This window comes from Adiantum capillus-veneris, chromosome 5, assembly GCF_014529385.1.
Source record: "Adiantum capillus-veneris isolate H3 chromosome 5, ASM1452938v2, whole genome shotgun sequence".
Classification (NCBI taxonomy): domain Eukaryota; kingdom Viridiplantae; phylum Streptophyta; class Polypodiopsida; order Polypodiales; family Pteridaceae; genus Adiantum; species Adiantum capillus-veneris.
Genome location: NC_140935.1, coordinates 156889239 through 156914022, shown reverse-complemented (window position 1 = coordinate 156914022; position 24784 = coordinate 156889239). Strand labels below are relative to the sequence as shown.

The 24784-nt window shown below is 45.1% G+C and overlaps 1 protein-coding gene across 1 annotated transcript in view; it reads right to left on the bottom strand.

Moving 5' to 3' along the window:
- LOC147458372 (Sugar isomerase (SIS) family protein) overlaps positions 1 to 24575 on the bottom strand; it is a 59985-nt gene extending 35410 nt beyond the window's left edge. Inside the window, exons 1-2 of the mRNA XM_086513025.1 lie at positions 24393 to 24575; positions 24139 to 24215 (exon numbers count right to left, since the gene is read on the bottom strand). Coding sequence (XP_086369151.1) covers positions 24139 to 24215; positions 24393 to 24437 — 122 coding nt within the window. The 5' untranslated portion in view covers positions 24438 to 24575. The remainder of the gene's footprint in view (positions 1 to 24138; positions 24216 to 24392) is intronic.
- Positions 24576 to 24784: the final 209 nt, after the last annotated feature.

Here is a 24784-nt window from a genome sequence, read left to right as displayed (position 1 = left end):
AAAAAGAGAAACCCAGAGAAGAAGGATGCACGACCCAAGCTTACTCCTCAGGAGAAAGCTCGCTTCATTAGAGAGGGGAAGTGCTTTGGATGCGGGGAACATGGACATATCTCCGCGAAGTGCCCTAAAAAGGCACAGAAAGAACAGAATGATAAGAACGACGACAGGGCTGAGAGTTCGAGAGCAGCTGAGGAACGTGGCAGAAAAGGCAGATAGAAAAGCAGAACTGGTACAACATGGCGTGGGACTTGCACCGAATCAAATGAATGAAAGTACAAACTTGGCCGCTTTTTGGGGCAAAGTGAAGGATCATGAAGCTCTTTTGAAGGAGCCAAGGCCAACTTCTTTTCACTTGGAATTGGCAGCCCGATTTGGAATTACGCCCGACAGACTGACGCCACAGGCGGAGGTAGTTCGACTGGCACCCAGATGGGATGTTGCCATTACACCAAGCATTGGCAAACTTCGTTTGCAATGACAGGGGTGTTCAAGGCACGCGAGTGACTCGGAATCCCTTGGTACCACCAAAACTACGCCGCGGTTGACTACCGGACCGAGAAAGCCACTTTGACAAATGAAGGGCTCAGAGATTGTACTTGATGAACTTTAGTTTCTTTACTCATTAATTTGGGAGAGAATTGAACGATGGATAAAGGTTGAATATGTTTTGACCTGAACAAAAGAACGCCAAGATTTTTCTCCACTCTCATGCCGATTGCTTTTCAGAGGGCCTGAAGATCAAACCATTGATCTGATAACTAAAAGCACGCCACCGAACCGGCCACCGAACCGTGTGAGCCGAGTACAGAATGAAAAGATTATGAACCCAGTGAAAGACCTCGTGGAAAAGGGTCTTGTCCAGCATAGTACTTCACCGTATTGCTCTCCACTCTTGTTGGATTTGAAGAAAGACGGATCTTGGAGAATGTGTATCAATTACAGAGCTCTCAACAAAATCATCATCAAGAACAGATTTCCAATTCCTAGGATCGATGATATACTCGACAGGTTATAGGGATCCTCGTGCTTTAGCAGGATTGACTTGAAGAGTGGATATCATCAGATCTGAATCGCGTCGGAAGATGTCTACAAGACAGCTTTTCGGACGACTTTTGGGTTATTTGAGTTTTTTTGGTGATGCCTTTTGGTTTAACCAATGCTCCTGCGACATTTAGCGGATGATGGACAGGATTTTTTGAGAGCACAGGCTATTTGTTGGCACTTTTCATTGTTTTCTCCAAGAATGAGGCAGAACACAAAGATCATCTGCTTCAGAGATACACTTTTTGGGACACTTTGTCTCAGCAGCAGGAGTGCAAGTGGATTCGGCTAAGATAGAGACTATACGTGATTGGCCCGATTGGAAGAACGTCCATGAAGTTAGAAGCTTCTTGGGACTGTGTTCGTACTACAGGTGGTTCATACGAAAGTTTGCAGAGGTTGCTTCCCCTTTGCATATCTTGACACAGAAAGGAGTCCCTTTCTCATGGGGATCCACAGAAGTGACTGCCTTTCAGACATTGAAAGAGAAATTGACTACGAGACCAATTTTGACTTTGCCGGACTTGCAAAAGTCATTTGAAGTATAGTGTGATGCTTGTGGTCGTAGTCTGGGTGCGGTCTTGATGCAAGAAGGCCATGTCATTGCTTACGAGAGCCGATTGTTCTCTAGGTCGGAGATGACAGCACAGATTTATGAGAAAGAGCTTTTGGTGGTTATCCATGCTCTTACTCAGTGGCGGCATTACCTACTCGGAGCGGATTTTACTGTCTTTACAAACCATCAAAGTTTGCGCTACTTCTTGCCACAGAAGCAGCTTTCGAAAAAGCAGATGCGGTGGGCGAACATCTTGTCATAGTTTCACTTCCAGATTGTCCATGTGCAGGGACAGAAGAATGTGGTGACAGAGGCCTTGTCTCGGAAGCCGTTGGTTCTGGGCTATTTCCGCGATACATCATAGGAGCTTCGAGGATATGGTCGATCAGTATGCCACACATACACATTTTGTAGATATTTTCACACGGATACGGGATGGGGAGACAGTAGCTGGATACTCCCTTCGGGAAGGCTACTTGATGAGAAAGACTATGTTGTGCGTTACACAGCCGTTGCGGGAAAAGGTTATGACTGAATGCCACTGTCCACCTTTTACGGGTCACTGCGGCATTGCTACCACCATGAAGGGGTAGAGAGATACTTCTTTTGGTCGAGACTCAAAAAGGATGTGGAAGAGTTTGTGCGCAGTATGCCAGAAGGTCAAGTTTGACAGGCATAAGGCACAGGAATTGTTACAGCCTTTACCCATACCCACCCGCCCCTGGGAAAGTATTGAAATGGATTTCATTTTTGATCTCCCGAGAACATAGAATGATCACGATGATTGTCCGATTACACGGCACGTCTGAGACGATTGTCTCAGACAGAGACCCCAGATTTATGAGTTTGTTTTGGAAGGCAATTTGGGAGAACATTGGCACGCGGTTGCAGTTCTTGTCATCGTTCCACTTGCAGACTGATGGGCAATCTGAGATTGCCAATTCAGTGGTTTTAGATTTATTGAAGTCTTGTATCTCGGATCAGAAGATTCAATGGGAAAAGAACTTACCTTTGGTGGAATTTGCCTACAACAACAAGATACACTCTTCGACGGGGAAGACGCCATTTGAGATTGTTGAAAGTGTTGCGAAGGTTCCATCCTTCCTGAGCACGAAAGATTAGATATTTGAAGCGGATGAATATTCGCGAGATTTGGATACGGCTTTTGCCAAGGTTCGCGAGACTTTGTAGAAGTCTCAAGAACGACAGAAAAAGGCAGCGGATCGCCATCGTCACGACTTGAAACTGAAGGAGGATGATTGGGTGCTCTTACGCTTTGAGAAGGCACGCCTAAGAAAGAAAAAGGGAAAGGAGAGGCTTTTTTTTTCCAAAGTTTAGTATTCGATACTACGGACCTTTCCAGATTACTGAAAAGATAAATGATGTCTCCTTCCGATTGAAACTGCCAGATACTTGGAGGATTCACAATGCATTGCATGTGAGTCTCTTAAAACCTGTTAAGGGTGATGTGCCTGATGATGGGGAGCCTGATGAGCAATAGAAGAAAACGAGGAGATCCTTGTTCCTGAACAGGTTTGGCACATAAGTATACGAAGAAAGGTAAAGTCCGAAGGCGGTTCTTGGTTAAGTTCAAGAACTTTCTTGCATTTGATACGAAGTGGATGGAGGAGGAGGACCTAGCAGATACTCCTCGGATTGTGAAACTTTACCTTGATGTTTTGGTTTAGCATAGTCTACTCCAAACGGAACCCAGAAATTCAGCTTGGCCGAAGATCTGGTGCAGTGGGATGCACAAGAGGGGAGTTACTCCGCTCCTTTGTCAACAGATGCCTTGATTTTGATACTAAAGTCACTGATGTCTCTTTGAGCTTCAAGGATACTGAGAGTTGACAGTATTCTGCTGGATGACTGTATGAAATGGAATTCCTGATAATGATACTGATTTGTTTCTTCACTTCTTTTGAGTGCAGGAACTGATAGACGAAATGACTGCAGCATTTTGGTCTGATTGATCTCGAATAGACATGGTTGCAATAGGGGTTAGTCAATCGGACATCGATGAGGTCCCGATTGGACCTAGATGTAATTGCTAGCTACATTGCCGATAAATCATGCTCGAAGATCCGAATGAATGTTGAATGTCATGTGATGTCCTGTGATGTCGTGTGATGTGACTGTCGATTTTGTACATGTGCTAGATGTGTGTTCCTAGTACGTAGGTACTAACAGTCAGTGTCTGCTAAGACGGTTTATGGCTTTTGTCAGTTTTGCATGCGTAATCGCGGTTGATTACAATGCTTTCAAGAGGGGGGTATGTCACAAAGTGATGACGTGGCTACGGACAGCAGAAACCCTAACTTCTGCCAAAAACACTAATTTTCGGAAATCGCGGAGGTGAAAAAAAAAAAAAATAAAAAATTGAGCGACGCAAATCTCAGCTTTTTGCTATGATTTGGGAGAAAGAGAGAGAAAAAGAGAACTTGCTTTTTACTGACTCTCATTGAGAGAGAGAGAGAGAGAGAGAATCTGCTTTTGCTTTCAAGCTTTTGGGGCTCTGCTTTTGGGCATCCCTTGTAATCTTTAAATTAGTGGTGAGGGCCTCACTTCTCAGAGCATCTGGACATAGAGTCTGAGAGTGAATCCCGACCCACTCTCTTGTACTTTGAATTGATTAATACAAAAAGAAATACCGAAAGGGGCGCCAGTCTTTGGGGCCAATATCTCTAGGCACGGAACTCCCCCAGGCGGAACTCCGTCGGGCCAGTGTAAATCTATTGTGATCTGTGAAGTGTTTTGAAGTGGTTATTTGGTGCTGTCGCGATTGATTCTTGACTTGGAGTGTCCAAGTCTATTACAGTCTCCATCTGTCAACACATTGCCCTCCTCATCAAACCTTCTCTCTACAATAGTGGGCCCTCCTAACGGACCCGCAACATCCTCATCTGGGTCATCCTGTTGTGAAGCGTGAATGAGATGCACAACCTCATTCCCACGAGCCCGACTGGTATGCACATGCAAATTTCCTCGCCGGATGCTCTCACATCGTGCTGTTTCTCACTCTACAACCTTCTAGCGAAGAGGGATACTATAAGCATGTGCACATGACCTAGTCACCCATCAATCCACACTCTCAAGCTCTCTATGAAGCTCTCGTAAAATCTCCTCCTTGTCTCTGATCCGGCGCTCTTATCTCCTCTACAATTGAGTCAAGAATGATCTTCACTTGAGTCGGATCTACCTGCTCAAGAGTGACAAATTGACAAGAGTAAACTTTAAAGTCCAATTGCATTCTCCAAGACTAAACTACGTTCTAGTAATTTCAGAATGTATATTTTACTTCCTTGGGTGTCCCCATAGCATGAAAACTACGCACGAGCTTCATGTTCGCTTGGTAGTACTCTAGCTTCTCTAGATGTGGAGTGCAAAGCGATTACTTATCTTGGTGTGTATCAACAATCCAAGCTCCAATTGCACTCACAAGCACCAGCTGAGCAATCCTATATTCATCAACATGCAACATAATAACATATGCAAGGTATAGAAGGTTCAAGGTTAAAGACTCAAGAGAAACATGGAAAAAGAAAAGTGTTTCAAATGTGGACAAGCAAGTCACATAGCAAAGCAATGTCTCAACCATAGACACAACAAAGCCTTAATTGACAAATCAAATCCACCAATCATAGTCAACAACATACAAGATGTCACGTGCACATCTCACCCTATGTGCATGTGGACAAGCTACTTCATGACAAGGGTTCAGTTAGCTTAGGAAGTGTTTTGGCACCTTTGTGAGTCTGTTCGCAGACCGTGCATGTCCAGACACTTAAAGTAGTTGCATTTCCTCTGGTTGCACACAGCATGATCATCAGATTACAATCAATACCCATCATGAGCATTTTACAGTGCACAAAACCCACTTCCCCTATTTTAGCCACTTTTCACTTATTATTATTAAATGACTGTTGGGAAACTGGGTAGGGCAAATTGACTAAGGCAATATATAAGAAAAGCTAGCGCTAGCACTTTCTAGCAGAAGAGGCAGCAGATAGCATCTGGCAGTGTACCTTCTCAGCGAGACCGGCAAGGGAACCTAGCGTTTTCAACCACAAGGACTAGCCAGTGTTTTTCAATTGAAGATCAACCTTGACGTTCGTCTACAGCAGATCAGCCCTGGCGTTTTCCACAACATCAAATCACCTAGCGTTTGCAGACTCCCAGATCAACCTGGCATTTTTGCAAACAACAGATCAGCCTAGCATTTTTGCAACATGCAGATCATCCTAGCGTTTTGCAGATTCCCGGCGACAAGCACATCCATTGTATCAACGTTTTCAATTTTCAGCAGTTATACTCCGCTCCGCAACCCCCAAACCTCGCAGATCTCACCTTCCCGCAACAGATCCTCGCCACACGATCAAATCAGCCAGTGTTTGCAGATTCAACCCGCTATTCGCAGATTTCAGCATCTACGTTTTCAACACATCATCGCCGTCGTCATCGACATAGAGTCAAAATTCAGCAGATACAAGATTTGCAGATTTCAGCCCCTAACGTTTTCAGTTTTCAGCCCGTCTCGTCGTCGTCGACATCGTCAGCAAGACCATTGCATTTAGACTGTTGTACAAGGATTGTGCAATCAATAGCATAGACCTCTCTCGCCATAGAGAGTGGGGCCCTTGGAGGAGGGTTTGAGAAAATTCTAGTGTCGTATTCTTCTCTCTTTCTCTCTGTCTCAATACCTTCATTCACAATGTCATTCACTTTGTTGTGATCATTTGCACTCTCTCACTAGAGGAACGGAAGGCTCTCCCTTCCATAAGTAAAAGGAACCCTTGAGCACAGTTCGGAGCACTCATCTTGAGCAAAGTTCAACATTCACTTCCGCTGCACCTTACATTGGTATCAGAGCTTTGGCGGTGTTCTGTATCACTCAAGGAGAGAACGACAAGAATTTTTTTTTGCTTGTTGCGGTCACACGTAACCCAAGTCCACTTGAGCGTGTCGATTCCTAATCGTGTTTTAGAAGAGTGAAAGGAAACCAAAGAAAGAAGGGCTTCTTCAACCTCCCCTTCTTTCTCTTTTCACTCATTGAGAGCGAACCGTGCACTTAGCAGCCGGCCAATCGACGTGAGGTGGGAAAAAGCAACCTTGGTGTGAGCGCAAGGCCGCCAAGGGGCACGTGCGCCCGCAGGAAAGAGTAGAGCTCGGGTAAGAGAAGATTCTTCTATAACACAGATTGCAAGCTAAAGAAGAACCTCAAGAACCTCAAGAACTCAAGACCCTCAAGAACCCAAGAACCCAAGAACCACAAGAATCCAAGTTTCTCGTGACCTTAGGAACCCAAGACTTCAATGTATGGTCATCACCCGAAGCGGAATGGATACTTCGCATGGAGGTGGCGAAGAAGAATTTTCCCCACCAGGAGGTTTTTCCGACCCTCCCCCTTCCCCATCTACGCCAAGGATTGCACCAAATCCTATGGAGGCTTTGGTCAAGACGACGATAGACATGATGATACTACAAGAAGCGTTCAAGGCGGCGCGAAAAAAGAACGGCAGCCTTAGAGCGTGAGCGCAAGCAAGCGCGCTTGGCAACAGAAGAAAAAAAGGCAGAATTGAATCGCGAACGCGAAGAAAGACGAGCGGCCTTGGAGTTAAAGTGTGAGGCGCAGAGAAATCAACACATGCAAGAGTTGGTCCTACAGGTACTCACCTCGAAACCCGAGACGGTCAAAGATGTTGGTGGTTCTTCTAGTGGCGCAAGCCGAGATTTGGACTCCAACAACCCCGTCACCGAGAAGTTAACATTTAGTAAGTATGATGGTAAGATGGATGCTAATGCTATTCATTCTTGGTTGCATCAATTTAATGCTTATTTTGCGACAACTAAGAAGACAGGAAATAGCAAAGTTTTGACGGCAGCCATGTATCTTGCCGGTGATGCCATTAATTGGTATCAAGCATGGCAAGAGGAGCAATTGGCCACACACCTAGAGGGAGCCGAGGTAGGCGTTCCCCTTTCTTTCAGATGGGCCGACTTCCAAGACAAGCTCAAGGCGCGGTTCTTGCCACCTCAGTATCTAGCGCGATTAAAAGAAGATTGGCGCAATCTTAAGCAAAATGGTACTCTAGTCATGTCTTTTTCTAACCGTGTTTTGCAGCTTGGCACCCAATTACGCAAATCGGATACGAAGCGCAAAGAGGCTTTCATTTTCGGGTTGGACGACTATATCAGTTTTGATGTCGAAGTAATCGACCCCGTAGATCTCAACAAGGCAGTAGCAATTGCTCTCGCACAGAACATGAAGCACAATAAGGGAAAGCCGAAGGAAAACAAGACTTCTCAAAGTACTTCTCAGACTCCTCAGATGTCGCGTGACACATCCAACCCTATGTGTCCGTGGACAAGCTACAGCATAACAGGATTTAGTCAGTCTAGTCAGTCTAGAATAGGAAGTGATCTGGTACTTTTGTGAGTCTGTTCGCAGACCGTGCATGCCCGGACGCTTAGTGTAGATGCATATCCTCTGGTTGCACACAGCATGATCATAAGCATTCCCATTAGAATCCTTCAGGGAAATTTTCCAGTGTATTTAGCCTATTTTCCCTATTTTTGACATTTTTCACTTATTATTTTTAAGTGACTTTTGTTGGAAAGTAGGTAGGGCAAATTGAGTAAGTTTGTATATAAGCAAACCTAAACTAGCACTAATTGGCAGAAGAGGCAACAGGAGCCAAGCTCAGCAGGTAACTTCTCAAGCAAGACCTTGGCGGTTCTCCCCTCCAAGCAAGACTCAGCACCTAGCGTTTCTGCAACAAGGCATCATCGCTAAGCAAGTCCCAACCCTTGGCGTTTTTGCAACAGGTAGTCACCGCAAGCAAATCCTCATGCATAGAGTTTTCAGCATTAGCTTCATTGCCGGCAAAGCTGCAACACATCAGCGTTTTCAGCCCTTGCCATCGCCACAGAACCCCCATGGCCTAGCGTTTTTTATCCTAGCAAAAGCAGCCCCAGTTTTCAGCCTTTGGACATTTTCAGCAGGTGATTTTCAGCCATCAAAGACCATCAGTTTTCAGCCCTAAGACCTGTAATATTTCAACGACAAAGACCAACAGGATCAGCCCCAAAACCAACGTTTTGGATTGTAGCAGATTTCAGCCCATAGCGTTTTTGGACAACAGATAAAAGATTGCCGATTTCAACCCTTAGGTCAGTGTCGTCATCCCCGTCGTCGTCGTCGACATAGCCTAGACTTGCATCAACACATGCATTCAGTTTGTACCAGATTGTGCAATCATAAGTAGACCACTCTCGCCGACGAGAGTGAGGCCTTCGGAGGAGGTTTTTACGTCTCTGGTGTCGTATCTCTCTTCTCTTTCTATCTCTCGGTCTCATACACTTGCACGCACAGTATCCATTCACTTTGTTTGTAATCATTGCACTCTCTCATTAAGAACGGAAGGCTCTATCTTCCATAAGAACAAAAGGAACCTTGAGCACAGTTTGGAGCACTCATCTTGAGCAAAGCGCAAATAATCATTCCGTTGCACCTAACATTGGTATCAGAGCTTTGGCAATATTCTATATCACTCAAGGAAAGAACCACAAGAATCACAAGAATTTTTTTTGCTTGTTGAGGTCGCACGAACCCAAGTTCGCTTGGGCATGTCGATTCCTAATCGTGTTTTTGAAGAGTGACAGGAATCCCAAGAAAGAAGGGCTTGTCCAGCCTCCCCTTGTGCCTCTTTTCACTCATTGAGAGCGGATCGTGCACTTAGCAGCCGGCCAATCAACGTGAGGTGGGAAAAAGCAACCTTGGTGTGAGCGCAAGGCCGCCAAGGAGTGCGCACGCCCGCGGAAAAGAGCAGAACTCGAGTGAAGAGAAGATCCTTCTCAAACACAGATTGCAAGCAGAAGAAGACCCCAAGAACCTCAAGACCCTCAAGAACCCCAAGAACCAAGACCCCCAAGAACCCGAGTTCATCGTGAACTTAAGAACCCAAGACCACAAGAATCCACAAGAACCCACGACTTCAGTGGATGGTCAGTGGATGGTCATCACTCGAAGCGGAATGGATACTTCGCTCGGAGGTGATGAGCATGAGAGAGGTGAAGAAGAATTTTCCCCACCAGGAGGTTTTCCCCCTTCCCCATCTACGCCAAGGATTGCACTAACTCCATGGAGGAGTTGGAGCAGATGTTTATGGAAAGGAAGTTAGAACGCGAAGCAAGACACGTAGAAAGAAAAGCAGAAATAGAGCGTGAACACGAAGAAAGAGTGACAGCCATACATTGCGAAGCGCAAGACAAGAACAGAGCGACTGACACGTGAAAGAGTTCTTGCGACTCTTTTCTCAAGTTCAGGCACAGATGCGAGAATCGGGAAAAGGAGACTCTCTCAATCTCTTCTTCTCCAAAGCATGACACACATGATTTGCATGATGATTTGAATGACAATGATTTGCATGATGAATAGATTGTTAATGATTAGCATGATCAAGATGTGATTTCTCACAAGCATGATGATTTGCATAACAAGCATGATGATTTGCATGAGGAAGATGTGATTGTTCACAAGGATGATGAGTTAGTGGATACTTTTTCTAGCGAAGCTAACCTCATTGCAGATACGATCAATCCCGAAGAACCGATCTTTGGCTCTCGAGTCGAGGTCTAAAGAACCCCCTCAGAAAGAACCCCTTCAGGAAGAACCAATCTTGGCTCTCGAGCCTAGGTCTCAAGAACCCTCACAGGAAGTATTATGTGTTCGCATGATTGATACGCATGCATTGTTCGAGTGTTTCATTCGTGATCGTTTCTTGTATTTTAGTCAGCGTCTTTATGTGATCCCTTTTCCTAGGCATGACATATTGTACGTTGAGCACGATTCACTCATGAATGAGCACGAATGTATGCGGGTTGTTCACAAAAAGCTGAAAAGTATGCATTCAAGGAGTCACATTCCCTGTCTCTTCCTTGGCACGACACAATTGTAGCAAGAGCACATAAAAGTATGAGCACCAAGCATGGGCATTTCCGTTGTGAATTGCCAAAGTTGATTGATTTAGATCAGAATGACAAGATTCGATCTCATTGTTTGCGTGTGTGTGGTGAACGGGTTAGCACTCCGTTTCTTTGTTCATCTACATTGCATGCACAGTCTTTGAGGAAGACAAGATTTTTTCCATTCACTTTACATGGAATGGGTATGTTCATGGTTTTGTGTTGGAAATGGTTTTAGGAATTTTCAGCCATGGAGATTCTTGAAGAAGCAAGAAGCATGACTCTTGACGAAGTTGAAGCATTGAAGGAGCCACAGAAGACTTTGTATCGCTTTCGGCGCGGCCCAAAGAAGCAAGCGTTGCGGACCTTTCTGAAGTTCAAGTACCGCACGAACCACGCGAAGAGTCCCTTCCATGATTCCGGATGTTATTGGCGATCTCCCTCAACGCCATATAGTTCGGTACCAGTACCTCACTTTGAAAAGGAGGGGATGTCACGCGACACATCCAACCTTATGTGTCCGTGGACAAGCTACAACATAACAGGGTTCAGTCAGTCTAGAATAGGAAGTGATCTAGCACTTTTGTGAGTTTGTTCGCAAACCGTGCATGCGCAGACGCTTAGTGTAGATGCATATCCTCTGGTTGCACACAGCATGATCATAAGCATTCCCATAAGAATCCATCAAAATCCTTCAGGGGAATTTTCCAGTGTATTTAGCCTATTTTCCCTATTTTTGACATTTTTCACTTATTATTTTTAAATGACTTTTGTTGGAAAGTAGGTAGGGCAAATTGAGTATTTGTATATAAGCAAACCTAGACTAGCACTAATTGGCAGAAGAGGCAACAGGAGCCAAGCTCAGCAGGCAACTTCTCAAGCAAGACCTTGGCGGTTCTCCCCTCCAAGCAAGACTCAGCACCTAGCGTTTCTGCAACAAGGCATCATCGCCAAGCAAGTCCCAGCCCTTGGCGTTTTTGCAACAGGTAGTCACCGCAAGCAGATCCTCATGCATAGCGTTTTCAGCATTAGCTTCATCGCCGGCAAAGCTGCAACACATCAGCGTTTTCAGCCCTTGCCATCACCACAGAACCCCCATGCCTAACGTTTTTTATCCTAGCAAAAGCAGCCATAGTTTTCAGCCTTTGGACATTTTCAGCCATCAAAGACCATCAGTTTTCAACCCTAAGACCTGCAGAATTTCAACGACAAAGACCAACAGAATCAACCCCAAAACCAGCGTTTTGGATTGTAGCAGATTCCATAAGAACAAAAGGAACCTTGAGCACAGTTCGGAGCACTCATCTTGAGCAAAGTGCAAACAATCATTCCGCTGCACCTAACATCAAAACCCGCAGAATGATAAGAGCGGTAAGAATGGTAACTCTTCTAACCAATCTTCCTCTAGTCTCTCAGAAAAGAACACTCACAATGAATCTAAGGGTAAAGCTAACACAATTGTTAAACCTAAGCTCACCCCAGATGAAAAAGCAACACAAGGAATTTTAGGAGGATCCATCACGTTAGAAGAACAAAGCATTTATTTTAAGGAAGGTCGATGTTATCATTGTCACATCAAAGGTCACATAAAAAGAACATGTCCTAAGATTGAATCTAGTGAATCTAAAGAATCCACATCCTCTGTTAATGCCATAAATGAGAACACGAGTATGACCCAAGTTTCTCATGGTCCTCCCATTGATGAGTCTCTCATTAAGTGTTATGGTCATGTGAACCAAGACTCCCAAGAACCAAGACCCCCAAGAACCAAGACCCTCAAGAACCCCAAGAACCAAGACCCCCAAGAACCAAGCGTTTTGTCATATTGTTTGATCCAAGCAGTATGCATGATGTGATAAGTGACTCTCTTGTTGAAAGAGCCCGCTTGGAGGTTAGCAAGACATCTCCTTTCGAGGTATCGGGCTTCGCTCCCGGTATGGACTCTCTCATTACACGAGAGTGCTTTGATGTGTTCACTGTTCAACAAGCGTCTTTCCGCAGGAAATTTGTAGTCTCTCCTCTCTCAGGATGTGATATGCTTTTAAGCATTCGATTGTTTCGTGAGCATAACCCTCTCATTGATTGGGCAGCCAATACTTTCACTTTCAATGCCAAAAGTGACTCTCCCATTGTCATTCGTGGGGAGGAAGTTGTTCATTCTTCATCTTTTATTTCTAATGTGCAGGCGAAGCTTGAAAAGAAAAAGGAGAAGGAGACTCTCTCAATCTTTTCTTCTCCAAAGCACGACACACATGATTTGCATGATCAAGATGTTATTATTCACAAGCATGATGATTTGCAGGATAAAGATGTGATTGTTCACAAGGATGATGGTTTAGTTAATGCTTTTTTAGTGAAGCTAACCTCATTGCAGATTCGATCAATCACGAAGAACCGATCTTGGCTCTCGAGTCAAGATCCTTATAAGGAACCCCCACAGGAAGTATTAAATATGCGCATGATTAGTCAGTACGAATTGTTCGAGTCTTTCATTCGTGACGGTTTCCTGTATTTTAGTCACCATCTTTATGTGTTCCCTTTTCATAGGCATGCCATATTGTACAATGAACACGATTCACTCGTGAATGAGCACGAATGTATGCGGATTACTCATGAAAAGATGAAATGTTTGCATTCAAGGAATTCACATTCCATGTCTCTTCCTTGGCATGACACAGTATCCGAAAGAGCACAAAAAAGATTGAGCATCAAGCATCGGCATTTCCATTGTGATTTGCTAGAATTGATAGATTTAGATCACAAAGACAAGTTTCGATTCCAATTTTTGTGTGTGTTTGATGAACGGTTTGGCACTCCCTCTCTTTGTTCATCTACATTGCATGCACAGTCTTTAAAGAAGACTAGAATTTTTCCAATCACTTTACATGGAATGGATATGTTCATGTTTTTGTGTTGGAAGTGTTTCAGGAATTTCCTCCTCGGAGATACTTGAAGAAGGTAGATCCACAACTATAGCCGAAGTTGGAGCTCTGACGCAACCACGGATGACTTTGTGTCGCTTTCGGTGCGGCCCAAAGAAGCAAGCATTGCAGACCTTTATGAAGTTCAAGTATCGCACGACCCACAAAACAGAGTGAGCCGGCGAAGAGTCCTTCCTAGGATTCCAAAAGTTGTTGGCGATCTCCCTCGACACCATACAGTTCGGTACCAGTACCTCACTTTAAAAAGGAGGAAAATCACGTGCACATCTCACCCTATGTGCATGTTATGTACATGTGGACAAGCTACTTCATGACAAGGGTTCAAATAGCTTAGGAAGTGTTCTGGCACCTTTGTTAGTCTGTTCACAGACTATGCATGTCCAGACACTTAGAGTAGTTGCATTTCCTCTAGTTGCACACAGCATGATCATCAAATTACAGTCAGTACCCATTAGGAGCATCTTAGAGTGTACAGGACCCATTTTCTCTATTTTAGCCATTTTTCACTTCTTATTATTAAGTGACTTTGTTGGGAAACTGGGTAGGGCAAATTGACTAAGGCAATATATAAGAAAAGCTAGCGCTAGCACTTTTTGGCGGAAGAGGCAGCAGATAGCATCTGGCAGTGCACCTTCTCACCGGCAAGGGAACCTAGTGTTTTCAGCCACAAGGACCAGCCAACGTTTTTCGGATGCACATCAGCCTTGACGTTCATCTACAGCAGATCAGCCCTGGCGTTTCCCACAGCATCAGATCACACAGCGTTTGCTGACTCCCATATCAGTCTGGCGTTTTTGCAAACAACAAATCAACCTAGCGTTTTTGCAACATGTAGATCATCCTAGCGTTTTGCAGATTCCCGGCGACAAGCACATCCATTGCATCAGCATTTTCAGTTTTCAGCAGTCAAACTCCGCTCCGCAGCCCCCAAACCTTGCAGATCTCACCTTCCCGCAACAGATCCTCGCCGCACGGTCAAATCAGCCAACGTTTGCAGATTCAGCCCGCTATTCGCAGATTTCAACGTCTGTGTTTTCAACGCATTGTTGTCGCATCGTCGTCATCGACATAGAGTCAAAATTCAGCAGATACAGCCCGTCTCGTCGTCTTCATCATCGTCGTCTCGACATTGTCGGCAAGACCATTGCATTTAGACAATTGTACGAGGATTGTGCAATTAATAGCATAGACCTCTCTCGCCATAAAGAGTGGGGCCCTTGGAGGAGGGTTTGACAACATTCTGTTGTTGTATTCTTCTCTCTCTTTCTCTCAGTCCCAGTACCTTCATGCACAGCGTCATTCACTTTGTTTGTGATCATTTGCACTCTCTCACTAAAGGAACAGAAGGCTCTCCCTTCCGTAAGTAAAGGAACCCTTGAGCACAATTCGGAGCACTCATCTTGAGCAAAGTTCAACATTCACTTCCGCTGCACCTTACACAAGATGTGGTAGGGAATAGTAAACACACCATATTATAAAGTTGCGCAAGCTACTAAAGGCTTGGGGTCCATTTCAAGGGAAGCAAGCCTTGTTCTCCATAGATGTGATGGTTGCTTCATTACTTTCTTGAACTAGAGATATGGCAAACAAAGTAGCATCTTTCTCTCTCAACAACGCTATGTCCAAGAGTTGTTGAAGCATTTGGTATGACAAGTGCAAACCTATGTCTTCTCCGTGGATCCCAACCAGTAATTGTCGCCGTATGACCCCTCAGATGTAGTTGATGCTACAAAGTATCGGAAGCTAGTCAGTTCTCTTATTTGGACACTGAACACTGCTTTTGACCATAGAAACAGGGGACGGGGGGACGCGGCCCTTTTATGCGGGGACGGGACGAGGGACGCAGACGGGGACCCGTTTTTGGGACGCGGGGACGTCCCTCACAGGGGACGGGGGGACACGGCCCTTTTATGCGGGGACGGGAGGGACGCCGGGACGCCGGGACGCAGACGGGGACCCGTTTTTGGGACGCGGGGACGTCCCTCACAGGGGACGAGGCAACAGGGGACAGGGAGACGCGGCCCTTTTATGCGGGGACGGGATGAGGGACGCCGGGACGCAGACGGGGACCCGTTTTTGGGACGCGGGGACGTCCCTCACAGGGGACGAGGCAGGGGACGGGTCCCAGGACGCGGGTCCCCGGTGACCAAGTCGGATGGGACGCGGGCAGGGGACGGGACTGCAGTCATTCAAATTTCAAAAAAGTTTTTAAGTGCCCACTTTTTGAGGGGGGGGGGGGGGGTTCAAATTCAAAAGCACCCTTTTGGGGGGAATTTCAAATTTCAAAATCCCACTTTTGGGGGGCCTTTCAAATTTAAAATTCAAAGTTCAAACCCCCATTTTGGGGGGAGCTCTTTCTACTTAAGAGCACACACTTCCAAGCCTCAAGGCTCATAGCCTCATAGTATCTACTATCATACCCAAGCCTCAAGGCTCAAGGCCACTTCCTTGAAGACTTGAAGTTCCCATTGAAGTTCCTCTCTCTCTCTCTCTCTCTCTCTCTCTCTCTCTCTCTCTCTCTCTCTCTCTCTCTCTCTCTCTCTCTCTCTCTCTCTCTCTCTCTCCCTCCCATCAAGCTTTCTCCTACTCCTCTTTCCTTCTCTTCAACCCTTCTCTAATATCTGTCATCAATGGATCCCAAGCTTCTCTAAGCCCTCCTCTGTATGCTAAACTGTACTTATCCACTCTTCACTTGTATCTCATTATGTTTTGCCCCTTGGCGAGGATAATTGATGCTTGATCACCACACCAATGGTGTACTGTGTCGCGCACACCGCACGCCCTTTGTTATATTTTGTTGTTATGTAATATGAATGCAAAAACCACTTTTTCTTTGCAATCTTGTGCTCATAAGTGTTCACTATTGTCTCAATATTAAATTTGCAAAGAATTAGTGTTTTTTTTAAGTGCGTCCCCGTTTTGCCACGTCCCCGTCCTCGGGACCCGCCACGTCCCCGAGACCCGTCCCCGTCCCCATGTCACTATGCTTTTGACATCAATTTCCTATTGGACTTCTCAATTCATTTATGCAAAGGCCCGCCCAACCACATATGGAGCAAGCCTTCGCATCTTGCGATATCTAAAACAGTCTCAATCGTTGGGAATATGGTATGTAACAAACTACAGACGTATCAAAGCCTAAACAATGGAGCCAACTTACAGATGTGGCCGAGGGGCCTAAACTGTCACAAAGTGATGACATGGCTGCCCGAGAGCAAAAACCCTAATTTCTACCAAAAACCCTAACTATTGAAACCCTAATTTTGGAAACCCTAACCCTAATTTCTACCAAAAACCCTAACTATTGAAACCCTAATTTTGGAAACCCTAACCCTAAAACTTGCAAACCCAATTCTAAAAACCCTAACCCTAAAACTTGCAAACCCTAATTCTACTACCAGAAACCTTAAAACTACAGAAATCCTAACCTAACCCTAACCCTAAGGGCAGATTTCCGCGTTTTGCGCTAACTGATGACGTGGCAGGCTTCCTGGAGAAGGTTCTGCGCAGAGTCTTGAGTACCGGCTTGTACCGTGTTGATGCGATATAAAGAAATACCGAAAGGGGCGCAAAGGTTTGGGGCCAATACTCTCTGGGGTGGAATTACGCCACTCCGTGTCGCGTGTCGTCTCTCTCTATTTCAATTCAGTTGTTATTTGAAGTGCTTAAAGTTGTTCCGTCTGTTCTTTTCTATTGGCAAGTGGTGCCCGTCTTGTGACAGTGGTATCAGAGCATCAAGCGTTTGCTTTTTTGAAAGCATACCGGTCCTACAAAAGAGCATCAGGCGTGTGCTTTTATTGAAAGCATACCGAACGTATTAGCCACTCCCACCCTTACTTCATCGCGCATCGGGCGCGCTCCCGTCTTCACCGCTCATGTCTTACAAGGCATAAGCCAATTAAGATCACTTGCAAGAGAAGGATCCAAGGTTTGTTTCAAGTCAGTTTTTTTTCTCAGAAGCAGTGCCATGCAGATGTTGATGTCTACAGCTACCAAGCAGCATACTCCAAGTACTTGGCAAGCTTTCAAGAAAAATTTTGCCCAAAGTTATATGGTTTGTGACATCTTCCATCGGAGTGCAACTTCTGGCAGAGTGGGGTTTCCTGAAATGCTTGCCATGGAAACCCTAGCAGATTATATCTTGAAATTTCTCGACATCTCTCAGTAGATGTCTCTTCTCGAGTTGATAACCTTGGAGGTTCGGTGTGATTGCTATCTCTTGGAACTACCATCGCCACCAAAGAAACACTGTCTGTCCAAGAGCTGATGGACCATGCTGTGCTCGGCTACGACCTTATGAAATGAACCTAACCCTAATTTTGGTGCAGGTTTAAGAATGGAAAGTCAGTAGACTTTTCGAGCTTGACTGATGTCAAGATTGCTTTTTAAGTTTGAAATCTCTTTGAGAACTTGTTTGGTGATCCTATTTGAAATTTGTTTGAAATGGATGGTATCTGTTTTGAACCTGTTTTGGTGCCGATTTGAATTGTTTGACTTTGGTTTGATACTAGTTTCAATGATTGGTGATTTTACTCCCGGGTGGAGAAGTGAGAAATACTGTTTTGGTATTGTTTGAACCTCGGAACGACCAGGTCGATGCTTGGGGAGCGTTTCGTTGTATGTTTGAAAACCTCGGAACAACGCAGTCCGAAGCCTGGGAAGCGTTTCGTTGTATGTTTGAAAACCTCAGAACGACGCAAGTCGACGCCTGGGGAGCGGGTTCGTTGTATGCTAGAAAACCTCCAAACGACGCAGGCCGATGCCTGGGGAGCGTTTGGTTGTATGCTTGAACCTCCAAGCGACGTAGATTCCGGTCTTGGAGCATTTGATTGTACAGTCCTCTGAGCTCATGGCCCGGACCTTTTTAGGTTATTTGCGGGGGGAGTGACGAGGTAGTCGTTGAGTAGCTTCATACCGCAGACCGTTTGTCTCGGGGGAGTGCTTAGCGGCGCTGTTTGTTGTGTCTTGTAACATGCATATGTGAGCATTTGTGTTGCATTGTGATGTGTCAACTACTGAATATTCTAATTGGATGAGATTGCCTGGGTATGTAATTTTAGTGCATCAAGACACCCGTGGAAGATCAGTACGGTCTGGGTGTGATGGCTAATTTTACTATGTCGGAATATCAAGAGTTCCGATCTGGACGAAAGGAGAAGCTAACTCCTTGATCAAAAGAGCAGAAAGGGAGAAGCTAACTCCTTGATCAAAACAGCCGAAAGGAGAAGCTAACTCCTTGATCAAAAGAGCAGAAAGGAGAAGCTAACTCCTTAATAAAAAGAGCAAACTAATTGTCCCTCGGAAATTTTTGAGCTAACTTGAGTTGTTTTGCAGATATGTCGTAATCGCGGACGATTACTCTCTTTCAAGAAGGGGAGATGTAACAAACTGCTGACGTGTCAAAGCGTAAAGAATGGAGCCAACTTACAGATGTAGCCGAGGAGCCTAAATTGTCACAAAGTGATGACGTGGATGCCAGAGAGCAGAAACCCTAACCCTAATTTCTACCAAAAACCCTAACTACTGAAACCCTAATTCTGAAAACCCTAACCCTAAAACCCTAATTCTGCTGTCAAAAAACCCTAAAACTGCAAAAACCCTAACCCTAACCCCAACCCTGAGGGCAGCAGGGAGATTTCCGGAAATTGCGCTGGTTGATGACGTGGCAGGCTGTACAGATTTCCGTGATTTACGCTAGCAGCTTTTTGGCTTTGCTTTTGGACCAGAAGCTTTTGAGTTTTGAAGGCTTTTCACTGTAATTGCTTTTTAGGCCAAGGGCCTTTAAATATGAGGTTAGGGCTCATTCTATGGCATGCTTCTTGGCGAAGATGCAGAGTCTGGAGTACAGGCTTGTACTGTGTTGATGCAATATAAATAAATACCGAAAGGGGCGCCAAGGTTTGGGGCCAATTCTCTCTGGGGTGGAATTCCGCCACTCCGTGTCACGTGTCGTCTCTCTCTCTCTCAATTCAGTTGTTATCGAAGTGCTAAACGTCTGTTTCAGTCTGTTCTTTTCTATTGGCACGTGGTGCCCGTCTTGTGACATGGTATGCTGCTTGAGGTATGGACTTCAAAATTACTAGTAAAAGATAGAGTAATTCAATCGGGGTGGAAATCCATATGGACATAGTTCGCCTCCAGGTTAAACCTTTTCATTTGGTACAAGAGCGATTTCATGGAGCAACAAGAAGCAACCTACAAATTGCCTCATGATCCATGCAAGCCGAGTCTTTGACTGTTTGCAATGTAACAAACTGCTAACGTGTCAAAGCCTAAAGAATGGAGCCAACTTACAGATGTGGCCGAGGGGCCTAAACTCTCACAAAGTGATGATGTGGCTGCCCGAGAGCAGAAACCCTAACCCTAATTTTTGTCAGAAACCCTAACTGCTGAAACCCTAATTCTGGAAACCCTAACCATAAAACCTGCAAACCCTAATTCTGAAAACCCTAACCCTAAAACCTGCAAACCCTAATTTTGGAAACCCTAACCCTAAAACTGCAGAAAACCCTAACCCTAACCCTTAGGGCAGCAGGGAGATTTCCGAAAATTGCGCTGGGTGATGACGTGGCAGGCTGTACAGATTTCCGTGATTTACGCTGGCAGCTTTTTGGCTTTGCTTTTGGACCAGAAGCTTTTGAGTTTTGAAGGCTTTTCATTGTAATTGCTTTTTAGGCCAAGGGCCTTTAAATATGAGGTTAGGGCTCATTCTCTGGCATGCTTCTTGGCGAAGGTTACCGGCTTGTACTGTGTTGATGAAATACCGAAAGGGGCGCCAAGGTTTGGGGCCAATACTCTCTGGGGTGGAATTCCGCCACTCAGTGTCGCATGTCGTCTCTCTCTCTCAATTCAGTTGTTATCGAAGTGCTAAAAGTCTGTTTCAGTCTGTTCTTTTCTATTGGCACGTGGTGCCCGTCTTGTGACATGGTATGCCGCTTGAGGTATGGACTTCAAAATTACTCGTAAAAGATAGAGTAATTCAATTGGGGTGGAAATCCATAGGGACATAGTTCACCTCCAGGTTAAACCTTTTCATTTAATACAAGAGCGATTTCATGGAGCAACAAGAAGCAACCTACAAATTGCCTCATGATCCATGCAAGCCGAGTCTTGGGCTGTTTGCAATGTAACAAGCTGCTAACGTGTCAAAGCCTAAAGAATGGAGCCAACTTACAGATGTGGCCGAGGGGCCTAAACTCTCACAAAGTGATGATGTGGCTGCCCGAGAGCAAAAACCCTAACCCTAATTTCTGCCAGAAACCCTAACTGCTGAAACCCTAATTCTGGAAACCCTAACCATAAAACCTGCAAACCCTAATTTTGGAAACCCTAACCCTAAAACCTGCAAATCCTAATTCTAGAAACCCTAACCCTAAAACTACAGAAACCCTAACCCTAACCCTAACCCTAAGGGCAGCAGGGAGATTTCCGGAAATTGCGCTGGTTGATGACGTGGCAGGCTGTACAGATTTCCGTGATTTACGCTGGCAGCTTTTTGGCTTTGCTTTTGGACCAGAAGCTTTTGAGTTTTGAAGGCTTTTCACTGTAATTGCTTTTTAGGCCAAGGGCCTTTAAATATGAGGTTAGGGCTCATTCTCTAGCATGCTTCTTGACGAAGGTGCAGAGTCTGAAGTACCGGCTTGTATTATGTTGATGCAATATAAAGAAATACCGAAACGGGCGCCAAGGTTTGGGGCCAATTCTCACTCGGGTGGAATTCCACCACTCCGTGTCGCGTGTCGTCTCTCTCTCTCAATTCAGTTGTTATCGAAGTGCTAAACATCTGTTTCAGTCTGTTCTTTTCTATTGGCACGTGGTGCCCGTCTTGTGACATGGTATGCCGCTTGAGGTATGGACTTCAAAATTACTCGTAAAAGATAGAGTAATTCAATTGGGGTGGAAATCCATATGGACAGTTCGCCTCCAGGTTAAACCTTTTCATTTGGTACAAGAGCGATTTCATGGAGCAACAAGAAGCAACCTACAAATTGCCTCATGATCCATGCAAGCCGAGTCTTGGGCTGTTTGCAATGTAACAAGCAGCTAACGTGTCAAAGCCTAAAGAATGGAGCCAACTTACAAATGTGGCCGAGGGGCCTAAACTCTCACAAAGTGATGATGTGGCTGTCCGAGAGCAGAACCCTAACCCTAATTTCTGCCAAAAACCCTAACTGCTGAAACCCTAATTCTGAAAACCCTAACCATAAAACCTACAAACCCTAATTCTGAAAACCCTAACCCTAAAACTGCAGAAAACCCTAACCCTAACCCTTAGGGCAGCAGGGAGATTTCCGAAAATTGCGCTGGGTGATGACGTGGCAGGCTGTACAGATTTCCGTGATTTACGCTGGCAGCTTTTTGGCTTTGCTTTTGGACCAGAAGCTTTTGAGTTTTGAAGGCTTTTCACTGTAATTGCTTTTTAGGCCAAGGGCCTTTAAATATGAGGTTAGGGCTCATTCTATGGCATGCTTCTTGGCGAAGGTGCAGAGTCTGGAGTACTGGCTTGTACTGTGTTGATGCAATATAAAGAAATACCGAAAGGGGCACCAAGGTTTGGGGCCAATTCTCTCTGGGGTGGAATTCCGCCACTCCGTGTCGCGTGTCGTCTCTCTCTCTCAATTCAGTTGTTATCGAAGTGCTAAAAGTCTGTTTCAGTCTGTTCTTTTCTATTGGCACGTGGTGCCCGTCTTGTGACATGCAAGGCTACATGTTAGTAAGTTTGGTTATGGAGATTGCGTTTAGAGATAGGTTTTTAGCAACAAGCAACCATAATTTACTTTGAAAATCAAGGTTGTATAGCCATTGTGAGGAACTTGGTGTTTCATGCCCGGATCAAGCATACAAAGATATAGTATCCTTTTGTTCGTAAGAAGACCCTAGACGGTACTATTCAACTTGAGATAGTTATACATCAGATAATCATGCTAATATCTTCACCAAACCTCTACCACAGGATACATTATCCCTTCATACAACCTCCCTTGGTTCCCCATCCAAGAGCTAAGAGCGGGCATTAAGAGTTTCATCTTCCACCCAATGGTGGCTCCTCTATCTCCACAAGCACTTGAGGGAGTGAGGTTTGTTTTGTAGTTGTGCTTGGCCGTATTTGAGGTAGACGTACCTTTTCCAATGGTACGAGGCAAGATCCCTGTTTCTAGAGTTTCACGGAATTAGAGTCTCAGTTTCTGCACGTTTCCTTTGTATGTGCCCGACTGGGGACCACATTTTGGAGGCTGGTTTATTGTCAAGGTTATGATGTAGCATATTTTTTTAAGGCACCCCCATTTGTCTCGATAATGGGCTGTTTTTGTGGGTCAGGCGAGTTTGCTTTAGACACCTTATAAGGTGTCTAGGGTCCCTATAAAGGGACCACCCCCACCCCCCCTTTAGCATATTGATCGGTTGCAGTTTGCCAGCATTTTGGGGTTCACTCTCTCTCTCTCTAGGGCAATCTACTCTGACGTTTTCTCTCTATCTCTGATAGATCGGTAGCGCTTTCGCCACCGATCACCCTCTCTATCTACGCAATCTCTTGGCCTCTTTCTACCCTCTTGCTCTGCTTACTCTGTTGTAGTGCTGCCCTAGGCCCGTGCAGTGGGCTGCCCTTGTTCAAAGGCTGATTCAGAGGAATTATGTCACAATAGATCCGAGATCTGGTAACTACCCATGGTCGTGAGGAGCTTTTCTCGCAGTTGCAAACTTCATCATCATCAGATTCGCCTTTTTCGCTGCACCTTAGATAGCTGAATATGCTTCAAGCACAGCATAGGAGCTATCCAGTTCATGGAGTATATAAGAGGCTACACAATGATGTTCTATGAATGGTATATAACTTGAGACCATTGTGATAGTGAAGACTGAATAGATGGTTTCGTTGCATTGTTGGTACAGACAGATAATCAAACAAATTCATGCAGGCAAGGCATGTGAGTGGCCTTGTTTCTCTCAAAGACAATCATTTGGATTGACGTGGTGTGGCCATTAAGCTAAGTGATCTCAAACTCCAAACAAGTTTAAGAGTGATGGTACGTGAGCATCTTGCACTTTGAATAGACACACAAGCTTGTTTCTTTGATGCAATTAGTTTGAAAATTTGTTCCACTATCAAGGTGATGCCCCTCATCAATTCGCAGCAACAAATGAGCTCTCTCTTATTACTTAGTTGGTTTGAGTCTAGACACCATTTGCCACAACGACCCCTATATCACTAATACCACATCCTAAACTAACTGTACGCAATCTCCTGCATGTAGCTCAACAGTCAAGTAGCACATCCCGAACAATTGAAGTACTTATGAGTAAGCTCCTACATTCAAGTCAGTGATCGGTTTTCTATGGACAAGTGACCTCGTTCCAGCTCTGAGCTGAAAGAAGCTTATGAATAAGCACCACAAGAGGTATGCTATTGGACTTCTATTTTTACTCTAGTTCTAAGCGTCCCAACACTACATTACTTGCACTAACAAGCCCTCCATGTAGATACCTCATGAACCAAACAGAATGAATGCCAGGGATGATTAAAGACCTGGCCTTTTTGCAGATTAATGGCACAGGTAAAAACACAGCACCCAATGTCAAGGATTTATATAAGCTGTCATAATGCTAGAGCATCTAACTGAAGATGGTAAGACATACATGATCATAGATTTGCATCTTTCTTCTTCCTTCAGCAATTCGCGAAGGTGGGTCTTTTTAACGACAGCTGTCTGGCTCTGGGATGCGAACAAGAAAAGTAATATGAGATTAGAGAAATCAGATCGTACCGAAGATCACACAATGCAGCATTTGGAATGATGAATTGAACCTCCTCCCTCTGTGTAGAGAGATAGGTGGTGTGTCTGCTTTGATCAAACATAAGTAAACGAGACCGATATAGAGCACATTCTTACCTGCAGGTCCTTCCACTCTGGACGTTCACAGATGAGTGTCGCCATGGCGTCGCTTTGCGCGCGCGCGCGTGTCTGTGAGAGAGAGAGAGAGAGAGAGAGAGAGAGCAGCGAAAACACCGAGAGGGACGGAAACCCTTCAAAGTTCAGGTATCCTTTCGCTCTCTCTATGGCTCACACGTGTCATCCAGTGGTTGCACATGTGCTGCAGCCGCACCATGCAATGCAATAACCGGGACCCGGCTTCAACGGTGCGTCACGTCAGCTGCCCGTTGAGAGCACGCAAAAATGGGCGACGTACGACCACTGTATAGCTTATTGGATGTTGCACTTTATTGAAATAAGGGAAAATTACCAAAATACCCCTCTAATTTGTGGAAATTCCTAAAATACCC